Source organism: Nothobranchius furzeri, chromosome 9, assembly GCF_043380555.1.
Source record: "Nothobranchius furzeri strain GRZ-AD chromosome 9, NfurGRZ-RIMD1, whole genome shotgun sequence".
Lineage (NCBI taxonomy): Eukaryota > Metazoa > Chordata > Actinopteri > Cyprinodontiformes > Nothobranchiidae > Nothobranchius > Nothobranchius furzeri.
In genome coordinates, this window is record NC_091749.1 from 72,288,682 (window position 1) to 72,315,218 (window position 26,537).

General features: G+C 44.7%; 1 protein-coding gene across 2 annotated transcripts in view; it reads left to right on the top strand.

Moving 5' to 3' along the window:
• fto (FTO alpha-ketoglutarate dependent dioxygenase) overlaps nt 1–26,537 on the top strand; it is a 175,838-nt gene that overhangs the window by 14,211 nt on the left and 135,090 nt on the right. For both annotated transcript variants that reach the window (XM_070555170.1, XM_015952836.3), the window contains exons 2-5: nt 12,869–12,946; nt 13,061–14,090; nt 16,909–17,034; nt 20,688–20,767. In XM_070555170.1, the coding sequence (XP_070411271.1) occupies nt 12,869–12,946; nt 13,061–14,090; nt 16,909–17,034; nt 20,688–20,767 (1,314 nt within the window). The remainder of the gene's footprint in view (nt 1–12,868; nt 12,947–13,060; nt 14,091–16,908; nt 17,035–20,687; nt 20,768–26,537) is intronic.

Genomic DNA, 26,537 nt, shown 5'->3' on the forward strand with positions numbered 1-26,537 from the left:
GGTAAACAAAAGTCACAGGCTGATTTGGAGCTTTCTTTTTGGAAGCTTTGTTGGCGGTCGTGAAGCGTCTGACAGCTGCAGTTTAGATTTCCAGGCACAGATCTGCGGTGTGACGCTACGAGGAAGGTGTATGCTGTTGGTAGCTACATGGAGACAGAAAGAAAACTAGAGGCGGGGAAACGTTAAGAGAATGGGAGAGAGACAGGCGACAGAGACTGCTAATGGGCAAAGTCTCTTTATCCACCACCGCTGCCATCACCGCCACCACCCCGCTCTTTTATGACAGCTCTTTTCCTTTGTTCTCCTCATCGGCCCACTCTCTGCTGGGGATTCGTGACAAGTTTTCGCTAGCTGATCAAACGTTGCACTGACACCTGATTAGGATATAGCGCATGTTTACAGTTGTGCATGGCGAGGGACTCCCCCCACACCCCGTCCCGTTTTCTCCAACGGCAAGGGAGGTTTCACCTTGACTAATTAAATTTGCACCTGCAATGCCAGCTGTGACAGCCACTGGAGGGCTGCATTTATTTGTGCCACTCTATACATACTTCCTGTGACGTTTATGGAGGCTGATTTTGCACTAGCTCATCTGTTTACTCTCTCTGTGGGTTTCTCCAATAGCTGTCTTTTGTTGTTGAATGTGTGGGGGTGGATTAGTCCTCCTCCACTAAGACAGGGGATTGCACCTGAAGGTGTGGAGCCGCCGCTGAAGTGGAAAAGTGGGGCTGGGATGTGCATGCTCAGGAAATCCTAATCTGTGATGTCATGGGTTTCAACTTCTGACATCGAACTAAAAACGTTCTCTCCATTTTCCGATTTTAGCATATTTAGTTTAGGCTATCCACAGTTTTTATTTAAATGTTGCTCTCTTTCAAAACGATAAAGTTAAATGCTCTTTGAAAGTTTTGACATTTGGATAGCTGGTAAGAAATAAATAAAGAAAATCAAGCTTATAGAGGTCGACCAATGTTGGTTTTTCTTTTGCCGATGCCGATATGTAGAGGTCACGGTCAGCCGATATGTGCTGGAGATCTTTTGGGGCAATTTTTAAGGCTGATATAGGCGCTTCCACCTTACTCTCATGCTAAAAGGTCACTAAAAACATCAGTTAACACAATTTCTCAACCTCAATTTCAATTTCTGGTACCAGTCAGGAATCTGGCAGCAGAGTTCTGGACTAGCTGGAGCTGGGAAGTTGCTGCCTGACTCAGCCCAGCATGCAAAACATTACAATAGTCGATGAACTTGAATCTGTTTTTGAACACTGAGTTTAACCAACTGTTAAATCTTTATTTTGATGGCAAATGTCGGCTTGATGTATCAGCTGACCGATATATCGGACAACCTCTCTTTCATGTAAATGGTAAATGGCCTGTATTTGATATAGCGCCTTCTAGAGTCCTGGAACCCCCCAAGGTGCTTTACAACACAATCAGTCATTCACCCATTCACACACACATCCACACACTGGTGGGGATGAACTACAATGTAGCCACAGCTGCCCTGGGGCGCACTGACAGAGGCGAGGCTGCCGAGCACTGGCGCCACCGGTCCCTCCGACCCCCACCAGCAGGCAATGTGGGTTAAGTGTCTTGCCCAAGGACACGACAGCGACAGACTGAGCGGGGCTCGAACCTGCAACCTTCCATTTATGGGGCGAGCACTTAACTCCTGTGCCACCGTCGCCCCACAATTATTTATTATATTTAACGATGTTTACAGGCGATGAAGTCCACCAGCTCTGGATGTTCTTTGGGTCTGTTTGACTTCTTAATGAAAGGGATTTTAAACTCCTGTGAAAAGTTTCACAGTTTGTGTTTTTGTGCCTTGGCATGTTAATGTTTAATCGTGAATTATTATGCATGCTTGTGGCATCTGCGCTTGAACACAATCTTCCTTTCAGAGCGTGCATGTGGATGCATCTGTCTAAATCAGTGTTAAGAATGTAAAAGGCTACAGAAGCAGTGAGCAGGAAATCAGTCACCTAGTGGCAGGAGACAGGGCCTGGTAATTTGTGGCTCTGCCCCTGATCGCTCCGCACCCCCACCAGCCACACTCTGCCTCCCCAGCCTCAAATTGACCAGGCTCCTCTGCTGGTCATGCTGTATTACACGGGTTAGATGAAGTAATTATTTCTAGGCCACTGACTACAAGCAAGATTAATAGTTTTTGAAACGGCCATAATGGAGGGCTGACCTGCCGTGACATAAGCATTATTTCAAGCTCACCTCCACTCTCATCCCTTTCACCTCTGGGCACCAGCCGAGTGTGATTTATACCTGGGCTAATGAGGAGAGGGGGCCTAGGAGCTCGGGGCCACTGGCCTACGGGTGCCTGCTCACCCAAGCATACTGTACAAACTGAGATGTCACCTGAAGATGGCTGATTGATTACTTCCTTTATTAAGAGTTTTATATTTGACATAAAATCAGTGTTAAATACATTTTTCACATTTGTTGCAAACTAACCCAAAACTTGTGGATTGCTGGTTGGGAGTAACCAGTCACCGCGGTCCATCTTTGACTGAGTAATGATATTGAATTCTTCTGTTTTGGGGTTCACCCTCTCACCCGTTGTGCTGTGGAACCTTAAAGATCAGGAAACCTGAAGAGTTGTCACTAGGTGGCAGTTGGACATCACGTTGTTAGATGCTCTCACCCAGCCTCTTCTCCCCCCCTGGCCTCTTCACTCCCCCTCTCCTCCATGCTAAGTACACCTCAGATGTCAGGGTGTTTTATTTTTATTGGATGGGGGCAGCGTGTAATGCATTCACCTCCGTTCCAGCCAGCTGTTAAATGCTGCGTAACATGGTCTGGCCAGGCTCCGCCCCGTTAACCCCCCTGATTGGCTGTAATAATTAGCAGAAATGAACAGTAACTATGGTGCCTCCTGAGTGTTTGCGACAGCTTGCAGTACCCCAATACAGTAAAAGTTGGCTTGATATACTCGGTTCTGGCCCAGCTGGTCCACATTTCTGTGTTTTCAGCTTTAATATGAACCTTTAACTTAAATGCACGCTGTGTGGCATCTGCAATTCCAATTTGGGATGGCTGAGTTTGCAAACCTCCAACATGTTAATCTGTCACCATTCAGGCTACTTGGGATGTGTGAAACAGATTAAGCTATTCGATTCCTGGTAGAATATTTCCTTTTGTACCGAATGAGTGAAAGAAAAATAAATAAAGAAATGAGGTGGCTTTTCAAACGTACAAGTGCCATCTGCTGCACCTCTGGATTTCACTAATGCCGTCACAGTCAACCTATCAACCTCAAAGTTCCAGAAAGGTGGTCCAAGTCTTGTGTAAACAGTCACAGATGATATTCAGCCCATAATTCAATATTAATCTGATGTCGCATCATAATGTCGGTTTATCTGGGTCAATGACTACATGAGACAGGATTAGACCTGCCCTAGATGCTTAGGCCACATCTGTTTTTTGCCATATGCTTCTCTAGTGGCTTAGGTGATTGCTGGTATTAAAACTTGGGCCACTGCTCTAGCTGGGTAATAAAACCTTATTAAAATGTATCAGCTGGCAGGGCATCGAGTGATTCAGGAGGCGAGCCCACTCCTCAGTAGAAAGTAACATACTGGAAAAGCTGCTTGTCAAAGCAGGCATATTCTTGGAAAACTGAACCTTTTAGTTCAGCTGTGTTGATAACCTTTTCCAACATTTGAGATTCAACTCAGTTTTTGATAGCATATGCCTGAAGGCATCTCAGGGTATCCGCGGGTCCTTAAAAAGTCTTAAATTTGCTTTTCCAAATTTAAGGCCTTAAAAATCCTTAAAAATGACAAATAATCCTTAAATACAATTTCCAAAGGTCTAAAATTACCGAAGACCCAATAAACAAGATTCTTTTGTTTCTATGAAATTTGGTGAGTTTCTAGTTAGTGTTCAGCATTTGTTGGGTATGATATTGGTGTAAGCGGAACCGTACACATTCAGTTGGTTGTGAAAGGGGGCTATTTTTAGATGAGCACATTAGCTGGTTAAGCTAGTGGGAGCTTGCGCCATGGGGAAGTTCGAGGTTAATGGTAACTGGATGGCTAATCCCATGTTTGTGACGTGGTTAGCACCGGTTCCAGGCAATAGCTGGAAATTACGGCTTAAATTTAATAAAAAAAAATAGCTTAAATTTGGTCAAAGTGGCCTTAAAAAGGTCTTAAAAAGTCTTAAATTTGCTTTTCCAAATTTAAGGCCTTAAAAATCCTTAAAAATGACAAATAATCCTTAAATACAATTTCCAAAGGTCTAAAATTACCGAAGACCCAATAAACAAGATTCTTTTGTTTCTATAAAATTTGGTGAATTTCTAGTTGGTGTTCAGCATTTGTTGGGTATGATATTGGTGTAAGCGGAACCGTACACATTCAGTTGGTTGTGAAAGGGGGCTATTTTTAGATGAGCACATTAGCTGGCTAAGCTAGTGGGAGCTTGCGCCATGGGGAAGTGCAAGTTTAATGGTAACTGAATGGCTAATCCCATGTTTGTGACGTGGTTAGCACCGTTTCCAGGCAATAGCTGGAAATTACGGCTTAAATTTAATTTTAAAAAATAGCTTAAATTTGGTCAAAGTGGCCTTAAAAAGGTCTTAAATTTGGCTCCCTTAAACCTGCAGATACCCTGTATCTCTCAAGCAACATAATTAATCAAGCTTTATGTTTGGCTAAAGGTAAACTTGTACCACATGATAAGTGTCACAGCTGTCAACCAATCAGAGACAGCTCTAGCGTCTTAGCCCCTCGTTCACTCTCTGCCCCTTTTGGTTGGATTGCACATCATCTTTATCCCAGATGAAATACCAGACTCAGTAGTGTCAGAAGATGATCTAATATGGAGTGGAAAGGACATATAGCTACAAAACCATCGTCGTTTCAAGAGGTTGGTTGTCAGGGGACGGGTTTGATCAGCCTGTGCTGCTGAACACAGAGCCTCGTCTTTGCACTGTCTAACAGTGGTACTGGATTAGAGACACAAGCCACTTTCGCTGTGATCAGTCACTCACACTAGGAGACACCCGGCAGGACTGAAATCCTCCTTGCACACTTCATCCACATTATGTACAAGCTGCCCCTTCTTCATCAAGCCTACTGTATGGAAATGAGAAGCACTGCGGTTGACAGTGAGAACACAGCGTTTCTGCAGTCTGTGGAGTTTTGTGTTGCAGATGTGCACAGCTGCAGTCATGCCCCACATGGAGATACAGTACCAGGGCTCTTGGCTCGTAAAGGTGCTTGACCTGTATGAATCTTTTTGATCTATGACATGCTGAGACAACGGTTGCATACATGGACTGTCAGGCTGCTTCAGACACTCTGGATTGCTAAGTGCCGTTGAATTGTTCACAGTCTTAAATCACAAACCTTACAATGACCAGGTCCATGAACAGTACAGGTCCTCGTCTATCCATCCAACTGCGCCGCCTTGATCTGCTGGTCCACTGGGCTCTAAGGAGCATGGCGCCAGCCTCTGGAGCTGGGGATTTTAAATGCTCCACCTGACTATTGATCTCTTCAGCCTCACAGAGCCAGCCAAGCTTGGGCAGCAGAGAAACAGATAAAAATAAGGCGAGATGCAGAAGTGAAGGACAATCAGTTGGCCTTGGCCCTCTGGACCTCTGGTCTGTCCTTGACACTGCCAGTGGGATGGGCCCGTGAGACGCCTCTTGTCCTCGCTGTAAGCCTTGCATCCAGCCCCTACAGTTAGCTAGCCCTCCCCGTGGGCCATGCTGCACTTTGCACAGCCGTATTGATTTTTTTGGAGGGACAGGAAAAGTGTGGGTGAATGGCTAGAGTAAAAGAGGGGGTGAGGGGGGTGGAGAAACCGAGGGAGCTCTCTAAAGCACTGACTTCTCCTTGACTGCACCTCGAGATGCGACAACCCTGTTAGAGCAACTCGGTGGCCCTGGCGCTCTGCTGAAAACTGCTAATCACAGTCTTTCAATCAATGCTGTTCTGCCTCTCCTCCTTCCTCCCTCCATCCCTCACTCTTCCTCATTTTTCTCACTCTTTTCCCTGACTGAACCAGACCCTGCCTGAATATCAAGGGACCGTATCTACATTGAAACCATCCATTCCACATGGAAAACAGCTGACCTCAAGCAAGTTGTAATTTGAAGGTGAAAACTAAAAAGCTTTTTTCTATCGACATAATCTTAATGGAGACATTATGGACTGGCCGCAAACTTACAATTAGGGCAAAATGGGTATCAGCAATACCAGTTCATGGACACTTCGTCTCCTTCCAGAGCTGCCGGTTTGAATCCTGTAGATGCCAGGAAGATGCCCTTGAACGTGACTTTTTTCAGCAGTAGTCACATGAACAAAAGAAAAAAAAACCCTGAAAAAAGCAGATTGTTTGTTTGCAATTCTTTCCGTGTGGACGGAGAAGTTTTTGTGTTTCTGATGAACAAGCTCAGTAAAAAGGTGGCGTTTCGCTGCGTGCGTCCATGGATCTCTTAAATCCCCTTCCTCTCTTTCTATTCCTTTCCTCTCTTCCTCTCTCCAGATCTGACACTTGCTAAAGGTCACAGAAACATCTTTTTCCTCCTTTTGAGGTGTAGATGTGTGTGAAATAGATGTTGACACCACAGACACACTGAAAAGCACTTAAAGGTGAGTGGCCATGTGCCAACCTGTCCGAGTCTGGCTCTGTGCATTTGTAAATACCTTTGAATGATTGATCTTCCTGTAATTCCATCATGTGCCATGAGAGTGATGGAGACTCCATAAAACACAAAGTCCTATAGTTTTTTCTCTCGTTTAGTCGTGACAGAATTATCTGAATGAGGGTAAAGCAAAAGAAAACCAGACTAGCCTGGATTTGCTTTATCCTGGATGTGTGGCCAGCTGGGTGACAGTAAAGGTAGTCACGCTGTGTGGGCGTGTGTGCACATCTAATTAATGACCGGCAGTGGCCCCCCACAGCGCCGGTAATGTGCTTAGATCAGTGTTATAAACAGGCCGTGAAAGGTCTGCCCAGCGCCGTCTTTTTAAACGACCGGCCTCTTGTTCAGGTAGATGGATGGACGTCTTCTAATATTAATGATCACTTCTCCTGCCACCCTGTCGCGGGGTGAAATGAACAACGCAGCCTTTCAGCCTCCAACAACAATTAGCAGCTTGGAGTTCGCCTGTTAGCCATTTGTCATCACTTACCCCACCTGGGCACCCCCCCTACGAACACATGCTGAACACGTCTGTCAATAAATTCAGAACGCTCTCTGATTTGAAAAAGTACACTGTAGTTAACCACATGTCTGTTTCTGGCCACGAATCAAAACCTGATTATAGACGACATGTCACGAGTTTATTCAGACCGTTTCAATATCTGCAGTGAAGATTGTATTCATCATAGCAGATGCAAACACTCAACACTTTTTGTTTCCACAGGTTTGAATAGAGTTCCTTGCATAAAACATGAAATGCAAATGTGAGCGAGAGCTTCCTGCTGGGTAGAATCAGGAAATACGCTGCAGGAAAACATGGGATCTTCTCCAAAATGTACATTTCAACAGGAAGGTTGCTGAAGGCAAACTTTTCTAAGATATTTCTGGCAACATCCTCCAGAATGACCTCTGGCCCTCACAGTCCCATTCATATTCACTGGCTGGTTCAGAGCAAGCCTACAAAACCAAAGGATCACACATTACCAGTGCCCCTCTCGGAGTTCGGCTCCCACACATCCCAGTTATCCATTTACCAGTCGGCCCAGTCATCCGTCACACCGAGTCACCAATCCAGCTGCTACTTGTAAAATTAGTAAAAGCTACACATGGTTAAAGATAATGTGGAACTTTTTCCTACGTGTTTTTCTTGGCTATAACACTGGACCTCTAACGAACCCCAGCTAGAAGGATATCAGCTGACGTTCCAACACTTGGTTGATTTTAGGAAGAGACATTTCTCGAATGTCAGATCTGTGGAACAGAGACAACCAAACAGAATAACCTATAATGTTTGGTTTAAGGTGATTCTGAAATCTTTAGTTTATGTTCTCTTTCAGCTTTAGTCGCTTCAAGTTACATTTACAAACCTTCTGTGGTGGTCTTCTCCTCACACACCGATTACAACAACCGCTCCCTGTGCTTCTCCGCGCCCTGTGTTGCTTCACACAAGGTTCCTACATTCTTCGATCCGGTGCCAAATAGTCCAGGGGAGGAAGCACCTTTGATTCGTACGGGCAGCCTGCCTTTTTGAGTCTGACATTTTACAACCGACTTGTCAAATTTGCTGATTCGTCGGCACTTTTGCAGCGAGAGACCAATTCTAAAACTGGTGTCTGACAAGTACCAGTAGCTTGCTGTTTAAACACGGCACGCTATCACACATCGATCTCACATGGCGTCATTTCTGTGGCTGGAGAAGGCTTGCTTAGATTCAAGCTTCTAAAAGATGGGGGTGCTGCCCTCTGTTGGGTGGAGGTTGACTTCTTACCTCATAAAAGAAAAGTACCAACGTGTAGACAAAGATGATGGAGCATATATAAATGGCCTGCATTTGATATAGCGCCTTCTAGAGTCCTGGATCCCCTCAAGGTGCTTTACAGCACAATCAGTCATTCACCCATTCACACACACATTCACACACTGGTGGGGATGAGCTACAATGTAGCCACAGCTGCCCTGGGGTGCACTGACAGAGGCGAGGCTGCCGAGCACTGGCGCCACCGGTCCCTCCGACCACCACCAGCAGGCAAGGTGGGTTAAGTGTCTTGCCCAAGGACACAATGACAGCGACAGACTGAGCGGGGCTCGAACCTGCAACCTTCTGATTACGGGGCGAGCACCTACCTCCTGTGCCACCATTATGAATACAACATATTCATGTCACCAAACACTAGGGCTGCTCGGTATTAGGAATACCTGTGATATGCGATGACAGTGATTAATATTGCGATGAAGATATCACTTCCGATATAAAAACTTAACTTAGGAACAAAAATAATCAAAAACAAAGAAATTTAAAAATGACAAAAAAGTCATAAAAATGAGAAAAGCAAAAAATGTGAGGCAAGGGAAAAAGAAAACAAACAAGGAAAGGTAATCAGTGGATCCCGGGAAAAGCAGAAAAAGCAGAACAAAGCTAACTCAGGTGTTTGCTAACCATCAAAATTAAGTGCTGTCCACCTCGGGGAGAACCCACCTAATTGGCCAAATGGGTGAAGAGCTCTTAGATTTGTTAAAAAAAACATCATGCTTCCGTTTGATCGACAGCAAACATTTGAGCGGACCATTCATTGCGATATTTATCTGTTCTTTGCGATATGCATATTGTGCATGCTGATATCGCGATAACGATATATTTGCGATATATTGTGCAGCCCTACTAAACACATGACTTGGAACTTGAGCTTCTGTTGCACCAGCCACATTTTTAAAACCTTACAAAAACTTGTGTAGTACTTGCGTACTTTGTCAGTAGTTTCACCAAATCCTTGTTTTCTGTGGTCCTTTCAGGCAGACACAAGTCAGACTGGTGCTTTTTTTATCCTCGAAGCTGTGAAGTTAGCAGGCTATTTTGAGCTATTGATGCTAAGCGCTGGACATTAATCTACTTCACTTTGAAGAAAGCGTCCATTGGAGTGTCACAGATGTGAAGTAAATGAAATTATTAAATATATGGTGCACAGTTTTATATCTCTTATAGGGCAAGATCAAAGCAAACCAATTGAGTTCTATTCTACCTAATATGTTTTTCTGTGATAAACAGTCCGGCTGAGGGAATAATCCCATCAAGGAAGGAGAGATTAAAAAGCATCAGATGTATCACTCAGAACAGATGGTTCGGACTGCTACCATTAAGGACCCGCGTTACAGTATTATGAAATTGGTAATCTCATTTTTTTGGAGGGGGTGGGTCTGAGTAGAAAGGCTTTTTTTGTGATTTTCCTTTTAAAATCAGGTGCAGATGCAGAGACAGAAACACGGACACAGCGGTTCTCTAATGCTGTGAGAGTCCGTCGGCCTCAGAGGGCTCCGGTAACTTCTTGTCTTTGGGTTTTTTTCTGTGGAATTTCTTAGCAGGCTGATATATCTGACACATGTGTGACAGCTCTGGTTGTGTGCTTTTGGGGCTGAGGCATCATGCTCGCTACTCCAGCTGTGCATTATTCAGAAAGCTCATATACACGTGTGTGTGTGTGAGCTGGCTTGCTGTGAGTAAAGCCAACTGGAATCATATAACTCGTGTATATATTTACGCACCCAAAAAGAATGTGAATGGCGAAAAATGGACTTGACCAGTCACCCAGCAGCACACACACGTGCACAGATGGATGCACATACAACTGTTAGCCCAGAGTCTCACCTTGATGTCTTCAACTTCTGTCAGGAGTTAGACTTTGACACCAGTGATTGTGTGTCAACTTGTCAATTTCTTCCAACAGTCTTTGAATGCATCCTGGCCATGAATAGTGCATGGTGTTTTTTATTTTTTTGAGGTTCCAACTGTCTGCAGGTCTGGTTTTGTTTGTTCCAGAATAACTTGGAAGGCTCTTGTGCATCCTTTAAGAAAACCTCCAGCAGGTGTTGTGTTGTTTAGCCTAAGGCGAGGATTCAGGCCTCGAGGTAAATTCAGCAAACTGCCTCAAACCAGATGCCCTCCCATTACTTCTGCCTCCTTGTTTGAGAGTTTTTGCACCCCCTTTCTGCCTTTAACGCACATTCTTTCAACACTTGCCCTCTTTTTCATCTGCCCTCTTTGAGTCAGGACACTCAACTTTTTATAGCCTCACTGTAACATTTATTAACACGACATTTTATTTCACTCCTAAAATCTGGAAACGTTTTGGCAGCCGTCTCCTACGTTTCCCGCAGCGTGCCACACGGGGTCTTTGGCATTCTTAGAGCAGGAAAAATGTCAAGCGTATGTTGTAAATGTCACTAAAATATACAGACGGCCTTTTCCTCCTAAACTGTTACAACTGTTCAGTTGTTGTTCTGCGGTTCATTCACCTAAACCTTTAGGACGCAAAATGACAGATATGCCAGCGACAGTTTACCGTCCAGCTGCAGAAACTCTATGCGGAGTACGTGCACACCTGTGATGAATGGCTGAGGAACCAAGTCTCCACATGCACAATGTTGCTTTGCACCCACGTCGTCTTTCTGGGGAACATAAAAGGTTTTTGCTGCTTTGTTGCTTGGGTCAGAATGGAATGGAAGGTTCTGGTTGCATTGAGGGCTGTGTGTTTGTGATTCAGCATCTTCAACATTAGTTGAAACGAAGGCCTGATATTTTCCTGGATTACTTCAGTTAAGGCATCATCTGTTAAAGCTGGCATGTTTGATTTAATTATTAATTAGATTAGATTAGATTTATGAAGTGCTTTTCTAGGCACTCCATTATTTTACACTGCTGGTGATGGTAAGCTGCTACGTAGCCACAGCCGCCCTGGGGCGGTCTGACAGAGGCGAGGCTGCCGTTCCCGATGAGGTTTTGGGCAAACGTTGAGAGTAACTGCACATTTTGACACAGCATTGCAGTCTTGTGCTATTTGTTAGAAATTTTAGGCGTTCAGACTCAGATCAGCTTTTGCAAGTAGAGTTAAAATGGTAGAAATAGTGTTGAGTTTGATGAATTCTGAAACACCAAATTATAGCTCAGCTTCTGTAAAACTGACAGAGTCGTCTTTGTGTTAGCTACAATTGGCTAAGATGAGTCCTTTTAGTGATAGTGGGTGTTTCTCAATGCCAAGGCGCCTGGCCTTGCGAGGCGATGTCTTGTGAGGCCAGGCACCTTGCTTACGAGGACACCGGCTGTCCTTGGTCAAAGAAAACGGTTAAATGGAACAGACTTAAATCACGTGACCGCAGCTTCCACGGCGGTCACGTGACGTCACATGGCACGGGATACAACGTTATATTTTAAATGTATTAGTTTCAATATAAATATATAACGAGTCTTTTACTTTTTAAATAATAATAATAATAATGCATTGAACTTATATAGCGCTTTTCTAGACACCCAAAGACGCTTTCACACACTCTCACATTCACACACTGCTAGTGATGGTAAGCTACTTGTAGCCACAGCCGCCCTGGGGAGGTCTGACAGAGGCGAGGCTGCCATTTGGCGCCGTCGGCCCCTCTGACCACCGCTAACACAGGCAAGTTGGGTGAAGTGTCTTGCCCAAGGACACAACAGCAGGATACCTCTGGCGGGAGCTGGAATCGAACCCATGACCCTCCGATCATGAGGCAACCCGCTCTACCACCTCAGCTACTTCTACTGTTGTGTAAATGTTTATTAAATTAAATATATAAGTAAGTTACTACCCGCTAGCCACCGAAGCTGCAACTACTAAGCTACTAACCAACCATAGATAACTTCTTTGGATCTAAAAAAAACATTTTAAATTAGTTGATTTACTTTTAAACTTGAAAAATTATCCCTGATGTAGCTGCCGGCTTCTGATCCGCTGTTTTTATGAAAATACCGCGGTGTATTGTGGGTAATTTTTGACCAAGGCTAGGCCACAAGACACCTCCCGTGTATCCTCACTCAGCTAGCTAAACGGCTAACAAACAGAAAACACACGCCTCGGTAGAACATGAACATTGGAACACGTCTTGGCGGCTCCTGATGACGTATCTCCTAGGCAACCGGGGCGGGGCCAAGACATCAAGGCAAGGTTCCTTGGCATTGAGAAACACGCCTTGAGTAGAGTGGACTCTAAAATGGAATCAGGTATAAATACTAATATTACTTTCTAAGAGTTTTAGTAAAATCCACCAAGTGAGTCAGTCACAGACAGTTATTAGTGCCGGCTGCTGAGAGGCAACACATGGCAAGGAATAACGAGACAAGGTGAAAATACAACTGCAGAACGAGCCCGTTGTGATGTGCTGTGTTTCACAGAGGTATCGGCTACTCAAGGAGTTGGGAGACCAGAAGATCCCCTTTCTGGGACCTTCAGCTCGAGGATATCAGCAACTGGTGAGTCAACTCCCACAAAATAACTTACACAAATGATCCTGATGTCTGTTATGGAGACGCTGCTGCATGCTTTCAAATAGTGACTGTGTATGAAGTAGGTTTTGTGTTTTCTAGTGGGATTCCAGTTACTCGGGTTTGGCGTTCAGAAAATCCTGTTCTCTGCCTGCTGAGCTGCATGGTCGGGTTCAGGCCGCTCTGCTCACCCTCAGAAGGAAGGGCTGCCTCCTGAAGGATCTGGTTCGTGTTCGTGATCGGGACGTGTTCACCGCCGTGTCGCGAGCACTGCTGGGTGAGCCAGGCCACACCTACCGCTACCTGGACACTCGGCTCTTTGCTATTCCCTGGCACAGTGAAGACACAGAGGTCAAGGGGCAGAACTGTTGCGATGCAGACCTGAGTGCAGCCTGCAAGGCTCTGTGTGAGCTCAACAGCTACTTCTGCTCTGATGTGTCTCAGCTGAAAGAAGAGGACAGGCTAGCACAGTGTTTGAAGGTCGAGGCAGAGGCCAGGCTAGGTGAGGAGGGGGACACGGACTCTAAACACAGTGAAGACTCCAAGAACAGTGAAGGAGGGGACACAGAGTCCAGGCAAAGTGAGGAGGTGGACACAGAGTCTAAGCACAGTGAGGAGTGGGACATTGAGTCCAAGCACAGTGAAGAAGGCTGTTCTGGGTCAAAACAAGAAGGGGAGTGGGAAACGGAGTTCAAACACAGCGGCGAGGAGGCCGAGTGCTCACTACTCACAAAAAGCAAAACCGCTGCTGCAACAACTTCCGAACCCAGTGAAGGAAAATGCCCGAGCTGGGCGACCAAGGCCGGCAGCGAGACAGGAACTGAGTCTGCAGAGGCCCACGAGAAGCCCGTGGCGCAGCTGAAGCACAGCCGGTCAGATCACCACATTCAGGACAAGGAGCAACATGAGGCTGGTCAGGGCTGTTCCCAGCCCTGTCCTCCACAGGTGTGCACTGGGCCGGTCAAGTTCAACGTCACCTTACTCAACTACATGGACCCAGCACAAATGAGCCAGCTGAAGGAGGAGCCATACTACGGAATGGGGAGAATGGCGGTAGGGTGGCACCACGACGAGAACCTGATCACTCATTCTCCAGTAGCTGTTTACAACTTTAGTTGTCATGACGACAAAGGTAAGGCGCCAAACCTGTCATTCATGCGCATCTAACTGCAGTTGGTAGAGTTAACTCTTCATGTGGTTTTTACTCATCTAATCCATACTTAGAATGCAAATAGCTGCTGGTTGCAAATTAGGATTCCACTTCAGCATCATCCCATCAACTTATCTCAGTTGCTTTGTGGTGGATCAGATGCAGGTAACCTTGTGTGTTGTGGCCCTGCAGCGGCGCTGCGGCAGCTGTAGACACGGCCTCTGGCGAGGCAACCATCAGATCCATCTACGCGATAGTGTCAGGGCATTATCAAATGTCATCGCCACTTGGCTGCTGACAGCCTTATCACTGCCTGAGCGCGGGGAGATCACAGACGTTTGAGTCTGAGCTTTTAACATCAGCTCAATGGCGTCGTCTAACAAACAGACCTTATCGCGTGTGCTACATCTCATCTAAATCATTTCCCCGAGAAATGATCGATGTGCAATTATCTGATATGGAATAATGAGTGCCGCTTTGAAAAGTGTTCCTAGACTGTACCGTATGGATAATACGATGTCTCCTAATTACCAAATGTGCCCTCTCTGAAGAGCTGATAGTGTTGGCTGATGGAGGTGATAGAGAGATAGAGAGAAGTTTGCTTTCTAGACAATGTGTGTAGAACAGAGTGTAGGACACAACACAGGCGTGTTAGAAAGGGTTTTCATTAACAGCATCTTAGGAGCGTCTGCAGTTTGTGCCACTTTTCACTCCAAGTCTTGTTATTTAATCTGGAAAAACTTTTACCACAAATGATTAAATGGCCCCTTTTGTTGCCTTTTCATGCTGGATTCTAACGTCTCTGATGTGGACGACAGTTTATCAGATTCACTGCTTCATCGGCTGGGTTGGAGCTCTGTGCAGTCACAGTCTGCACCTCAAAGCCGTCATTTAGCACCCTCACAAAGCTGTGGTTCTGAGTGTTCGGACATCCCAACGCTTTTTACAGCTGGGGTTTCTTCACTGGACTTAGAAGTTACACCTGCTCCAGAAGGCGTGCTTTAATCATTTGTTCTGGGCCGTTTCTACTTTGACCCTGTTAGCACAGACATCAAACACTACAGCATAACACCTCGCAGCGCTAGTTCTGGGTGACCCTGCAGACTTTAAGAGGTGAACGTCTGACGAGAACTGTGATCCAGATTTTGGTTCTAAGGTTTCCCAGAGCTGCGCTGCACATTTAGAGGCCCGTTTCTAACATTGATGTAGCACACCCTGAACCGTAGACATACGGGCTTTTCTTTTTACCTGCTGGTGTATTCCTTGTTTTTTTTTTTCAGGTTCACACCGCAGTGTGAGACACTTTTTGTCGTGATCCTCCCCTTTGGCTGTTTTAAGCACGTGCTCCTTTACCGTAAGGCTCTAAAGATAGACTTATCAGATTGTCCTACCGTGTGTGGAGTTGTAAGAACTCTCAGGTCTGCTCGGAGGTGCACTGGGACTACTTGGACGATAAACTAGGGCGTGTTGGATTCCTTTGGTCCGGTTTCAAGGACAAACAGGTCTACTGCCTGTTGAATGTGACATGTAGCCAATCAGAAAACGAGGTGGTGGAAGCATGATGGAAGCGACGGTGGCACAGGAGTTAAGTGCTCGCCCCGTAATCGGAAGGTTGCAGGTTCGAGCCCCGCTCAGTCTGTCGCTGTCGTTGTGTCCTTGGGCAAGACACTGAACTCCCCTTACCTGCTGGTGGTGGTCGGAGGGACCGGTGGCGCCTGTTCTCGGCAGCCTCGCCTCTGTCAGCGCGCCCCAGGACAGCTGTGGCTACATCGTAGCTCATCCCCACCAGCTACTCCTCCTTGTTTGTTTACACTAAAGTCACGTTTGATCTCAGAAGATTTCCCGTCTGACTAGCGAATGTCTCTCTGTGAAATCAGTTCATGTGTAGTATTAGCCACGTGAAAGGACACCGCACACTTAGATCCGTGATTTTTTTATCGGCGTGTTTTAAAAATCGTCCTACAGTTAGAAAATCCTCCTGTGTGAATCGGGCCTTTTTTCCCCTTAACCTGATGTCTTCTTCCTAGCTGCTCTGATCCAAAGGAATCTGCCTTAGCCGAGTGTTTTCCGGCACCACGGATAGGCTTCCACCATTCCCGAGGCCCTGGGGAGTGCTGTCATTAGCAGGCTCTCAGAGCACAATGGCTGAAAATTAAGTTACTATTTATCCGTGCTGAGCAAAGGAAAAGGCAGCCATGGGGCAGAGAGGCCCAGAAAGACTTTAGTATTGATTTTGCTGAAGGGTGTCGGCCAGCCGAGCCAAATCTTGTTTTCGCAGGAACCTGGGGGGGGGGGGGGGGGAGTAAAGTTGGTATCAGTGAATGTCTTCAGCAACAGGAATCACACAGGATACATACCCTCACACACTCACTCAACAACATCAGGGGCTTTTATCCAACTATTTCCTCCTGCACTACATAATGATAGCATAAAATTCCTGCACTAACATCCGATACGACCACAGAAACACGAGTCTTCCGTGCTCGGGCGTTAAGTGATTCCTACTTTCTGGAGACAAAGCCTTACATTTTACATCCATTGTTTGGGTGATATTGATTCAGTTCTTTCACGCTGTACTTTTAGCCTCGTAATTCTTAATTTCATCTGTTGTATGGCTGTGATGATAAGTGGACATTGATGTAGAGTTTTTATTTTCAGCTCTCTTGAGCAACATGACTTAATAAAACTCGCGTGTTGTTTTTAAGCATCACTGAGTGAAAGAGTTCAGCCCCGAGGCCAAAAGGTGAATTTAAATGTCGGATACAAGTGTTACAGCGAGGGGGATGTGTGTGACTGACAGGTGGGAGCAGCGAAGGAGGCAGCGGCGAGGAGGCTTGCTGGAGGATCGGGCTCAAAGTGGCCTGGGACATCCACACACCTGGCCTGATGCTGCCGCTGGGGTCTGGAGACTGCTATTACATGAGAGGTACCACCGATGCTCCATAAACACACTCACAGAACACGCGCGTGCACATGTTAACATGCTGCTCCATGCAGCTCTGAATACAGAGACAGGAGCACTTTCATTACTCTGTTTTTGGTGTTTCTTGTACTTCGTCCCGAATGGCCCACGCCAGCAGGATCCACTTCGTCCCTCACTTTTTCAGCTCTGCCCTAATGTCTTCATTCCCTCTGCAGGAGAAATGGTGTGTGTGTGTGTGAGAGAGAGAGAGAGAGAGAGAGAGAGAGAGAGAGAGAGAGGAAAGAGACGTTTCTTGGCCTGAACACAGGGCTTTAAGGTTCCATGAAATTGTGTGCATTAGAGAGGTTAGGAACACCAAATTTTTTTTTTTGAAGTCCCGTGACCCGCTGCTGACTGTATCTCTGTAGGGAGAGCAGACAGCAGGCCAGGGGGGTGTAAATCATAGCTTAATGCATTTGGCTGCAGCGGACACCTCCACCCTCCTTTTCCCGGTCCCGCGGGTCCTTGCAGGTGCTCATATTTTCTGAGTGGAAGGACATTTATCCCCGTCACAGCAGAGGCCTGCGTTCAGATGCACGAGACACGAGGAGCCCTGCGTGGATGGATGGGGGATTTATTATTTTTATAAAGGCACCCTGCTTTTATAAGTATGTAAGGACAGACATAAAACATGATTTAGTGTCGGCCCCATCTTCAGCTGCTTGATGGATAATTCTACCTTATTCTAGAATGATAACTCAACTAAACAATGACTAGAAGAAACATTTAAATAGACGACTATGTTCATCCATGTTTGTAGATAAATAATATTATTTTCTTTTCTTCATAATTATATAATACAATAATATTTATTTTTTTTACATTTTAAGGATTTTTTGTACTGTCCTTTCCCTTAGAAACTGCAGTGTTGAAGACTTAATTATTCAAGAGTTAACATAAAAAGTGTTTTTGTTCTACAAAATAAAGGATTCTTCTCGGGTGAAAAGTTTTTACTTGACAGTTTTGGTTTCCTACTGGAGGTCTTCATGAGTGAAGACGTCTCTTATTCTAGAAGTTTCAGCTTCCCCTCACTGAACAGATGGATCCCTTCAAGAGTGGCCACAGAAGATGCATTACAGTAATCATGTAACCACTCTGAGGCTTATATTCTAGAGACAGCGTGATCAGTCCCGTTCTACATCTCTTACAGTCGATATTCAAAACATTTTACTGCCATTTTTTAGCATATTATGTTCACAGTCATACTTTATACCAGTGGTTCCCTACGTTTTCAGCTGCAGACCCACAAAACAGTCTCCGATGCTAACGCCAGCCTATCCATGCTAAAGGTCCGTCGAGGGGGTAGGAAATCCAGCTAGTGGCCAGCCTAGGCACGCTAATGGCTAGCCTCTCCGATGCTAACGCCAGTCCATCCAGGCTAATGTTAGCCTATCCATGCTAATGGTCCGTCGAGGAGGTAGGAAATCCAGCTAGTGGCCAGCCTGGGCACGCTAATGGCTAGCCTCTCCAATGCTAACACCAGCCCATCCAGGCTAATGTTAGCCTATCCATGCTAATAGACAGCAGAGGGAGTGTGTGAACCAGTCAATGACCAGCCGAGGGCTGATAGTCCCTAGCTTATCTAGTAGTAATGTCGGTAAAGGTGCTATTTCTCAGTAAGCAGCGCCAGCCTCTCAATTACCGGTGCCAGCTTATCATTAATCAGGTCGGTAGGAATTTATCTAGCCTGCTGCTGCTGGGCAGTAGTCTTAGTTTTAGCCCCCATACTGCGCCATATCATTGGAGCTCAGTAAGAAAATGAAGACACGTCCTACCCAGTGAAGAAGTTTTACTGAATTAGAATTTCAGCAAATATTGATCCTTTAAATTTTTATTTACGCATGCAGCAGTAATGAACACTTTGATAAGCAGTAAAGCGATTGCTGCTTTCGGTCTGAACTCAGTGTTGTGACGGTGGATGTGTACGTTACTGCGGACAATATGAAATCATATCTGACACAAGTTCTCATAAAGTAGCTTTTTAATTCCTAACAGGAAGGTTTTAATGACTAATTCCTGACTCTGGCCCTTTGAAGATGTTGTTTCCATCTAGAAGCAGCGACGTCTGTACCTAACATTCAGCTTTACGGGGCTTGAAGCCGACCTTCTACGGCAGGGTGAGATTTACAACGGAACCGTCAGTCTCGGGCCAGCCATGATAATAGAGTGATGGGCTGTTGTGCAGACCATTCTAATGGGACTCGACTGTCGCGGATCAGTGGGGATTTATGCTCCACTTGGTGAGTGCGCCCTTGAGAGCCCAACTGCTGCACCACGATAGCAGCTCGTGCAGTCCTCGGCCCGTCTGTTGCTTTGTTGTTCTACCTGAATTAAACACTTGGCACGGCGTGCAAACATATGCACTCGAGTATAAATCTGCACAACTCTCACGTGCACAAAGACGTGCACGCTGCGTCCATCTGAGCCCCTCCCCGCTCTCGTATGCACACAGAGCAGGCACAGCTAAAGCCGCTGTTGGAGTATATTGTAGTTGTGATTTACTGACATACACCCGGTGATAAGTAGTTGTGTGCTATTAAGAGGAAACTACAATGGTGTAGGACCGCAGACAGTGTTATATAATTTCAGCACCATTTGTCGGCGGCTGGCCCTTTTGAACTGCTAATGTCTGAGCTGCTGGAGGCAAATTGAATCACCATCATTTCCACCCAAATGGAATTTCAGTGGTTAAAAAAGAACAATGCAAGTCCTGACACCGGGCCTGTTCAATAATCTGATTTCCAGCTCCCAATGCACAGGGGGGGCCGGAGGAAGGAGTTGACCCAATATATTTAAAAGCCTGCTTCCTGGAAAAGGAGGACAAGTGGCAGCAGGCACAGGGGTTGAAAGAAAGATAAATATTTATTACAGTTATCGAGTTTGCCTCCACTCCCTCCTGATCCCCCCGACTGCATCAGACGTGCCAAGAAAAGAGCAGATTGATGGAGATAATTTGTTATTGGATATAAACAGTTTTAAAGACGCAGAGTAATTCTGCCCAGAGACCTAATTCTTCACAATCTCATCAGGGTGAAGAAAACACCGGCAAGTTGTTTTGTTTGTCACCGTCTTTCCCCCCCCCCCCCCCCCCCGTCATCCACTAAACAATAATATCTTCCTCCCAAAGCATTTGGCTGTTTGACTTTCAAATCGCAGGCATTAGCGGGTGCACTCTTGCTCAAGGCGGGTGTAAATATGCACATGTGCTATGAATGACAGCTCTGTCATGGCTAAATTAATTATTGGTAGGAGGCAAATAATGGCAGAGCTGAGAAACATCTATTCACACAAGAAACACATGGAGGGATACGCAGGAAACAGCACCGCAAAGCTTGTGTGATATTGGACAAATGTTTGTTGGTATGGCGCTTCCATCTCGACAGATTGAGCGCGATCTGCTTCTGTTTGATAATTAAAATTACAGTACAGTGCTCTTCGGTCTGTTTGATTCAGTGCTGGACGGAGCAGAATCAGAGTGGATTTAGTCTGATTCACTTGGTGCTTTTCATCTGTTTTTATGTTGTAATGTTTTCTGTTCTTGTTCACGCTTTAATAAAAGAAATAACAGCCCTTAATCGGTTTAACGCTGATGGCTTCCTTTTCACCGTGTTTACCAGATGACCTGAACAGCACCCACCAGCACTGCGTCCTGGCTGGAGACACGGCACGCTTCAGCTCCACGCACAGAGTGGCCGAGGTGAGGAGCTGCAGCGTTATCATCAGGGCTGCTGCTACGGAAAGCACATGTGGAAACAATAATTAAATACACAACTGTTTATAGAAGACGAATAACAACTAAAGGCTTTTACATTTTCATGATGAAATATATTTTATTAATACAAATTTTAAATGAATCAGCTATTTCATGTATGTACTCTAGTGAGGAAACTAGTCTCATCTCATCAAAAACCAAAGTGAGTTGCTACTAGTGTTGTCACGGTGTGAAAATGTAACCTCACGGTTATCGTGACCAAAATTATCACGGTTTTCGGTATTATCGCGGTATTTTTTTTAAACGTGTTAAATTTTCAGGAAACTAAATAAACCCTGCACATCAGGAAGATGTTGTCCTCAGTTTGTGTCTAAATGTTGCCTAAAATGTGTTATTTTGTAATTATGTTGTTTGTTTACATTTTTCCCCTTTAGTCTTTAAAATACCAATATTTGCCCATAACTTCTTATTTTATGTCTGTTTGATGTCATCATTTTAAAATATTAGACCAGATGATACTCAGTACTCAAGTAGCCTTCTAACCAGATACTTTTTTTTACCCTTACTTGAGTAATAAGCCCTATATCAGGAAAATATCGTCCTCGGTTTGTGTCCTTCCAGTGAGCTTTGCAGATGTGGGAAAATGTCATCAGGCAGTAATCGTTGTTAAATTCATAATTATTCTCGGAGAGAGACCAACTCTTATCTGCCCCTGGGAGCCCCGTAATGCATAGCGTCATTTCAACATGGCGGTGTCCGCGACATGGTTTATATGCAGGTAGCGGCGCTGCTTTATATAGCGACTCGTTGCATTCTCCCTCAACCCAAATCCTCAGATCACACATTTTAGCTAAAACGCTAACGTTAGCTTGCCTTGCGTTGACTGTAGAGTTGTGGGTGATGGTCACGCAGATGTGTCATGAGATTTGAAGCGTTGCTGCCTTTCACAGACACTTTTTCTGCACGTGCTGCAAACAGGATAGCCGTCTTCTATCAGCTGTCCCTCGGCATTCTTCAAATATCCAAAAGATGCCTGTACTTCCCACTTTGTCTTCTTTGAGGGATGATAAATGTCCTGAGCACTGCCGTCTCCTCCTTTGACCATTATTTCATCTTTAGCTTCAAGAAAGTTTTGGTTGTAAACATCAAAGCGCGCATGTGCCGCCGGCAACTTCAGCAGATGGTACGGTGGCTGGTAAGGGTCACCGCGCCTACACCGCAGCCACGGTAATCCACCGAGATAATATATTTTTTTTAAAAACAAGACGGTTATTTTTATTGTCAACTTTTTTACCGGGGTTTACCGCTACACCGGTTACCGTGACAACCCTAGTTACTACCTTGTTAAAAAGCTCCAATTAGAAAACGTCTATAGCTGCATGAAGCAGCTCAGTGGCCAAGTGTTGAGTCCACCCTGGGACTGGGAGATCGGAGTTCGATTCCCAGTCGGGTCGTACCAAAAAAAACTTTAAAAATGTGACCTAATGCCTCCCTGCTTGACACTCAGCTTTAACCCTCCCACTCTCCTAGCGGATGTGACCCTGCGAGGAAAGCTGACCATTGAGCAGGGTTGATGGTTTATCCCTTGGGTCCACGTGGCAGGGGTGAGGAGAGAGCACCACCTCACCCCTGCCACGTGGACCTCAAGGGATAAACCATTCAATTTCAATTCAATTCAAGTTTATTTATATAGCGCCAAATCACGAAAAGAGTCGTCTCAAGGCACTTCACATAATAAACATTCCAATTCACAGTTCATTAAGCCAATCAGAAATAATGTGTCCTATATAAGGAACCCAGCAAATTGCTGACGAGTGTGACGTGTGTCTATAGTTCTATTGTGATTTCTTAGTAAATATTCTATTTGGTGAGATAAACTTTATTGTATTTATCCTAGTGGATCTATAATTAAACGGGTAAACTAGTAGTAGCACGTCCAACGTCAAAGAGAGTAAAAAGTTATTATCAGGAGAAGGAGAATGTTTAAGTGGTTAGCAGCAGTGTGCTAGACGATGGCCCCCTCCATGAGGCCACCACAGCTCAGCAGAACATCGTTGTAGCTTCTTCTGGGGAGAAAAACACTTAGAGAGAAAATAAAGTTAACAGCTGAAATTGCAGAAAATAATACAGTTAAAGAGCAGATTGTAGAAGAAAGTATTAATGTGTGAAAATGGTCAGTGCATCCTCCAGCAGTCTAAGCCTATAGCAGCAAAACTACAGAGATAACTCTGGATAATCTATCCTATTTAGATGGAGGCATGTTGGAGGCAGGGCAAGGGAGAGCCGTCTTTACCGACTGTACACTCCACCTCCCTCTACTCCCCCACTTGTCCAGATTTAGGCTAACATCAGAATTTAACCATAGGCCCTATCAAATAAAAATGTTTTAAGCCTATTCTTAAAAGTAGACAAAGTGTCTGCCTCACGGACTAAAGCTGGGAGCTGGTTCCACAGGAGAGGAGCCTGATAACTAAAAGATCTGCCTCCCGTCCTAATTTTAGATATTCTGGGAACCACCAGTAAACCTGCAGTCTGAGAGCGAAGTGCTCGGTTAGGAACGTATGGAACAATCAGATCACTGATGTATGATGGAGCTTGATTATTAAGAGCTTTATATGTGAGAAGAAGGATCTTAAAATCTATTCTGAATTTAACAGGTAGCCAATGTAGGGAAGCTAAGACAGGAGAGATATGATCTCTCTTTTTAATTCTCATCAGAACTCTAGCTGCAGCATTTTGGACAAGCTGACGACTTTTAACTACATTCTGTGGACTTCCTGAGAGTAATGAATTACAGTAATCCAGTCTTGATGTAATAAATGCATGAACTAGTTTTTCAGCATCACTCCTGAAAAGGATGCTTCTAATCTTAGCAACATTCCGAAGGTGGAAAAAGGAAATCCTACAAACTTGTTTAACCTGGGATTTGAATGACATGTCCTGGTCAAAGATAACACCAAGGTTCCTGACTTTGTTCTCTGAGATTAATGTAATGTCAGGCGATTGGCTAAGCAATTTCCTTTTCTGGATTTCTGGTCCAAAGTTGAGAACTTCCGTCTTGTCTTGATTTAAAAGCAAAAAGTTTAGAGTCATCCAATGTTTTATGTCCTCAAGTCAAGCCTGTAATCTACCCACCCGATTAGGTTAATCAGGGTTAATGGATAAATATAGCTGAGTATCGTCAGCATAACAGTGGAAGTTTATCCCATGCTGTCTAATGATTTTACCAATTGGGAGCATATATATATAGTAAAAAGAATTTGTCCAAACACTGAACCCTGTGGTACTCCGCAAGTAACCCTGGAGTATGAAGTTGATTTGTCATGTACATTTACAAAATGAAATCTGTCAGACAGGTAGGATTTAAACCAGCCTAGCGCTGTTCCTTTGATCCCTACAACATGTTCAAGTCTTTCTAAAAGAACATTGTGATCAACTGTGTCAAAGGCAGCACTGAGATCTAACAAGACTAGAACAGACACAAGATTCTTATCTGAGGCCATGAGAATATCATTTGTAACTCTCACTAATGCAGTTTCAGTGCTGTGATACTCTCTAAAACCAGACTGAAATTCCTCAAACAGAGCATTAGTCTTTAAATACTGACATACTTGGATGGCCACTATTTTCTCCAGGACTTTGGATAAAAATGGAAGTTAGATATTGGTCTACAATTCATTGGGCCATCTTGATCCAGAGAAGGCTTCTTAAGTGACGGTTTGATTACAGCAACCTTAAAATCCTGTGGAACATACCCATTTACTAAGGATAGATTGATTATATCTAGAATGGGGGCAGTAATCAAAGGAAATGCTTCTTTAAATAATGTGGTTGGGATTGGATCCAAAATGCAAGTTGAAGGTTTAGATGAAGCTAATATTTTTAATAACTCTGAAAGCTCAACTGGATCAAAACGGTTCAAGCACAGATGAGGTTCTACAGTTACCTCTGATGCTGCCTCACTTACTGAGGAAGAAGAAATCACATTAGGGAGGATGCTAAAGATTTTGTTTCTAATATAATTAATTTTACTTGTAAAAAATCCCATGAAGTCATTGCTGCTGAGGGCTAAGGGAATAGATGGCTCAGAGCTATGATTCTGTGTAAGTTGCTTGTCAGGGACTTGCACAAACCAGCCAGAGAAGCACTGCTGATGAGTCTGAAAACTCCATTTTATTTTGGAGAAGCTTCAAAATTAACATGAACTTAACCTAATCAATGTAAACTAGTCAGAATGACACCAGCACAAGACACACTATCACCTTTCAGACACACCAGGTTCAACTTAAATAGTGGCTGATCAGACCACTCTACAAACAAGAGGGGAACAATTCACATACAATGAACACACACATCCTCACACACACAAACTAACCAGTCTAATCAATTCAGGTAACTCAAATAACTAAATCATAATTACAAACTCCCTATCCATAACAGAAAATATCCACATTAAATTAAACACAAGCATAAACATGAATCTCCCCTCCCTTGGGAGTTGGTAGATCCCAGGAGTGCTGATTAGGCTTCCTGAGGAGATGAGCTGCAGGTGTGAGACTCCATGGACAACTCCAAGTCACTGGTAACTCAAATAGTAGTACAAAACTAACACATGCATTCATAAACAGAAGACTGATTGTGTGCACATCAACCAGTCATCCTGGACAGAACACAGAAAACAAACATTACCAGCAGACCGTGCCCCTGAGGCGACAGACACTGCTGTCACACTGCTCAGTGGTCAACTTTCCTCACGGGGTCACCCATAAAGACAGTGGGAGGGTTAAGAGGTTGGATTGGGGGGTTAAACCACCAATTAGTTCCTGAGCGCAGCCTCAGCTGCAGCTCACCGCTCCCCTCCACGGGGACAGATCAAATGCAGAGATGAATGTCACCAGTTTGTGATGATGACTATGGGACATTAACTTTATTAGCTTACAATCCTTGACAACAAAAGCAGTTCAGCATGTCTTCTCCCTGAAAAATTAGCACATTTCAGCCCAAGCCTCGCCCTGGGTGCATCAGAAAGGCAACATTCTGATCATACTGGTGGTTTTTAGTGTTTTGTTGTGAAACTGGCACTCCATAAATAAACTGAAATTAAATTGATGTTTAAGCTCGTGAATGACCACCTGGCAAACTGTAATGCAATAAATAAATAAATAAATAAACTAAGTACCGTATTTTCCGGAGTATAAGTTGCACCAGCCATAAAATGTATAATGAAGAAGAAAAAAACATATATAAGTCACATTTTGGGGGGAAATTTTATTATTTTTCTTACAAAATCTGAGACCAAGCATTTCACATTGCAAGACAAGTACCGGTAACAATAACATAATAAACAACCAGGGCGCAGCAGCGCGCCACGGTCTCCAGCAGAGGATGGCGGTGTTCTAAACCCTCCCAGCAGGCGGGGAGAGCTCATTCCTGGGTCGAGCCACCCAGCCCGCAGCAGCTGGCCACAGGCTCCAGCAGGTGATGGCGGGGCAGAGGAGCTGAAACCTGGACCGGAGCCGGCCCGCAGCAGCGCGGTATACATAATTTGGTATATAAGTTGCTCAGGAGTATAAGTGGCAGGACCAGCCAGACCATGAAAAAAGTGTGACTTATAGTCTGGAAAATACGGTGCATTTCAATAAGTGATCACTTGAATTTAAGACAGAAGTTTAGTCGGAGCTTAGCTTAGACAAGCCAGCAGCCCCTCGACTCTGAGGGATGCAAACATCATTTCATTTAAGTTTATTTAGAAATT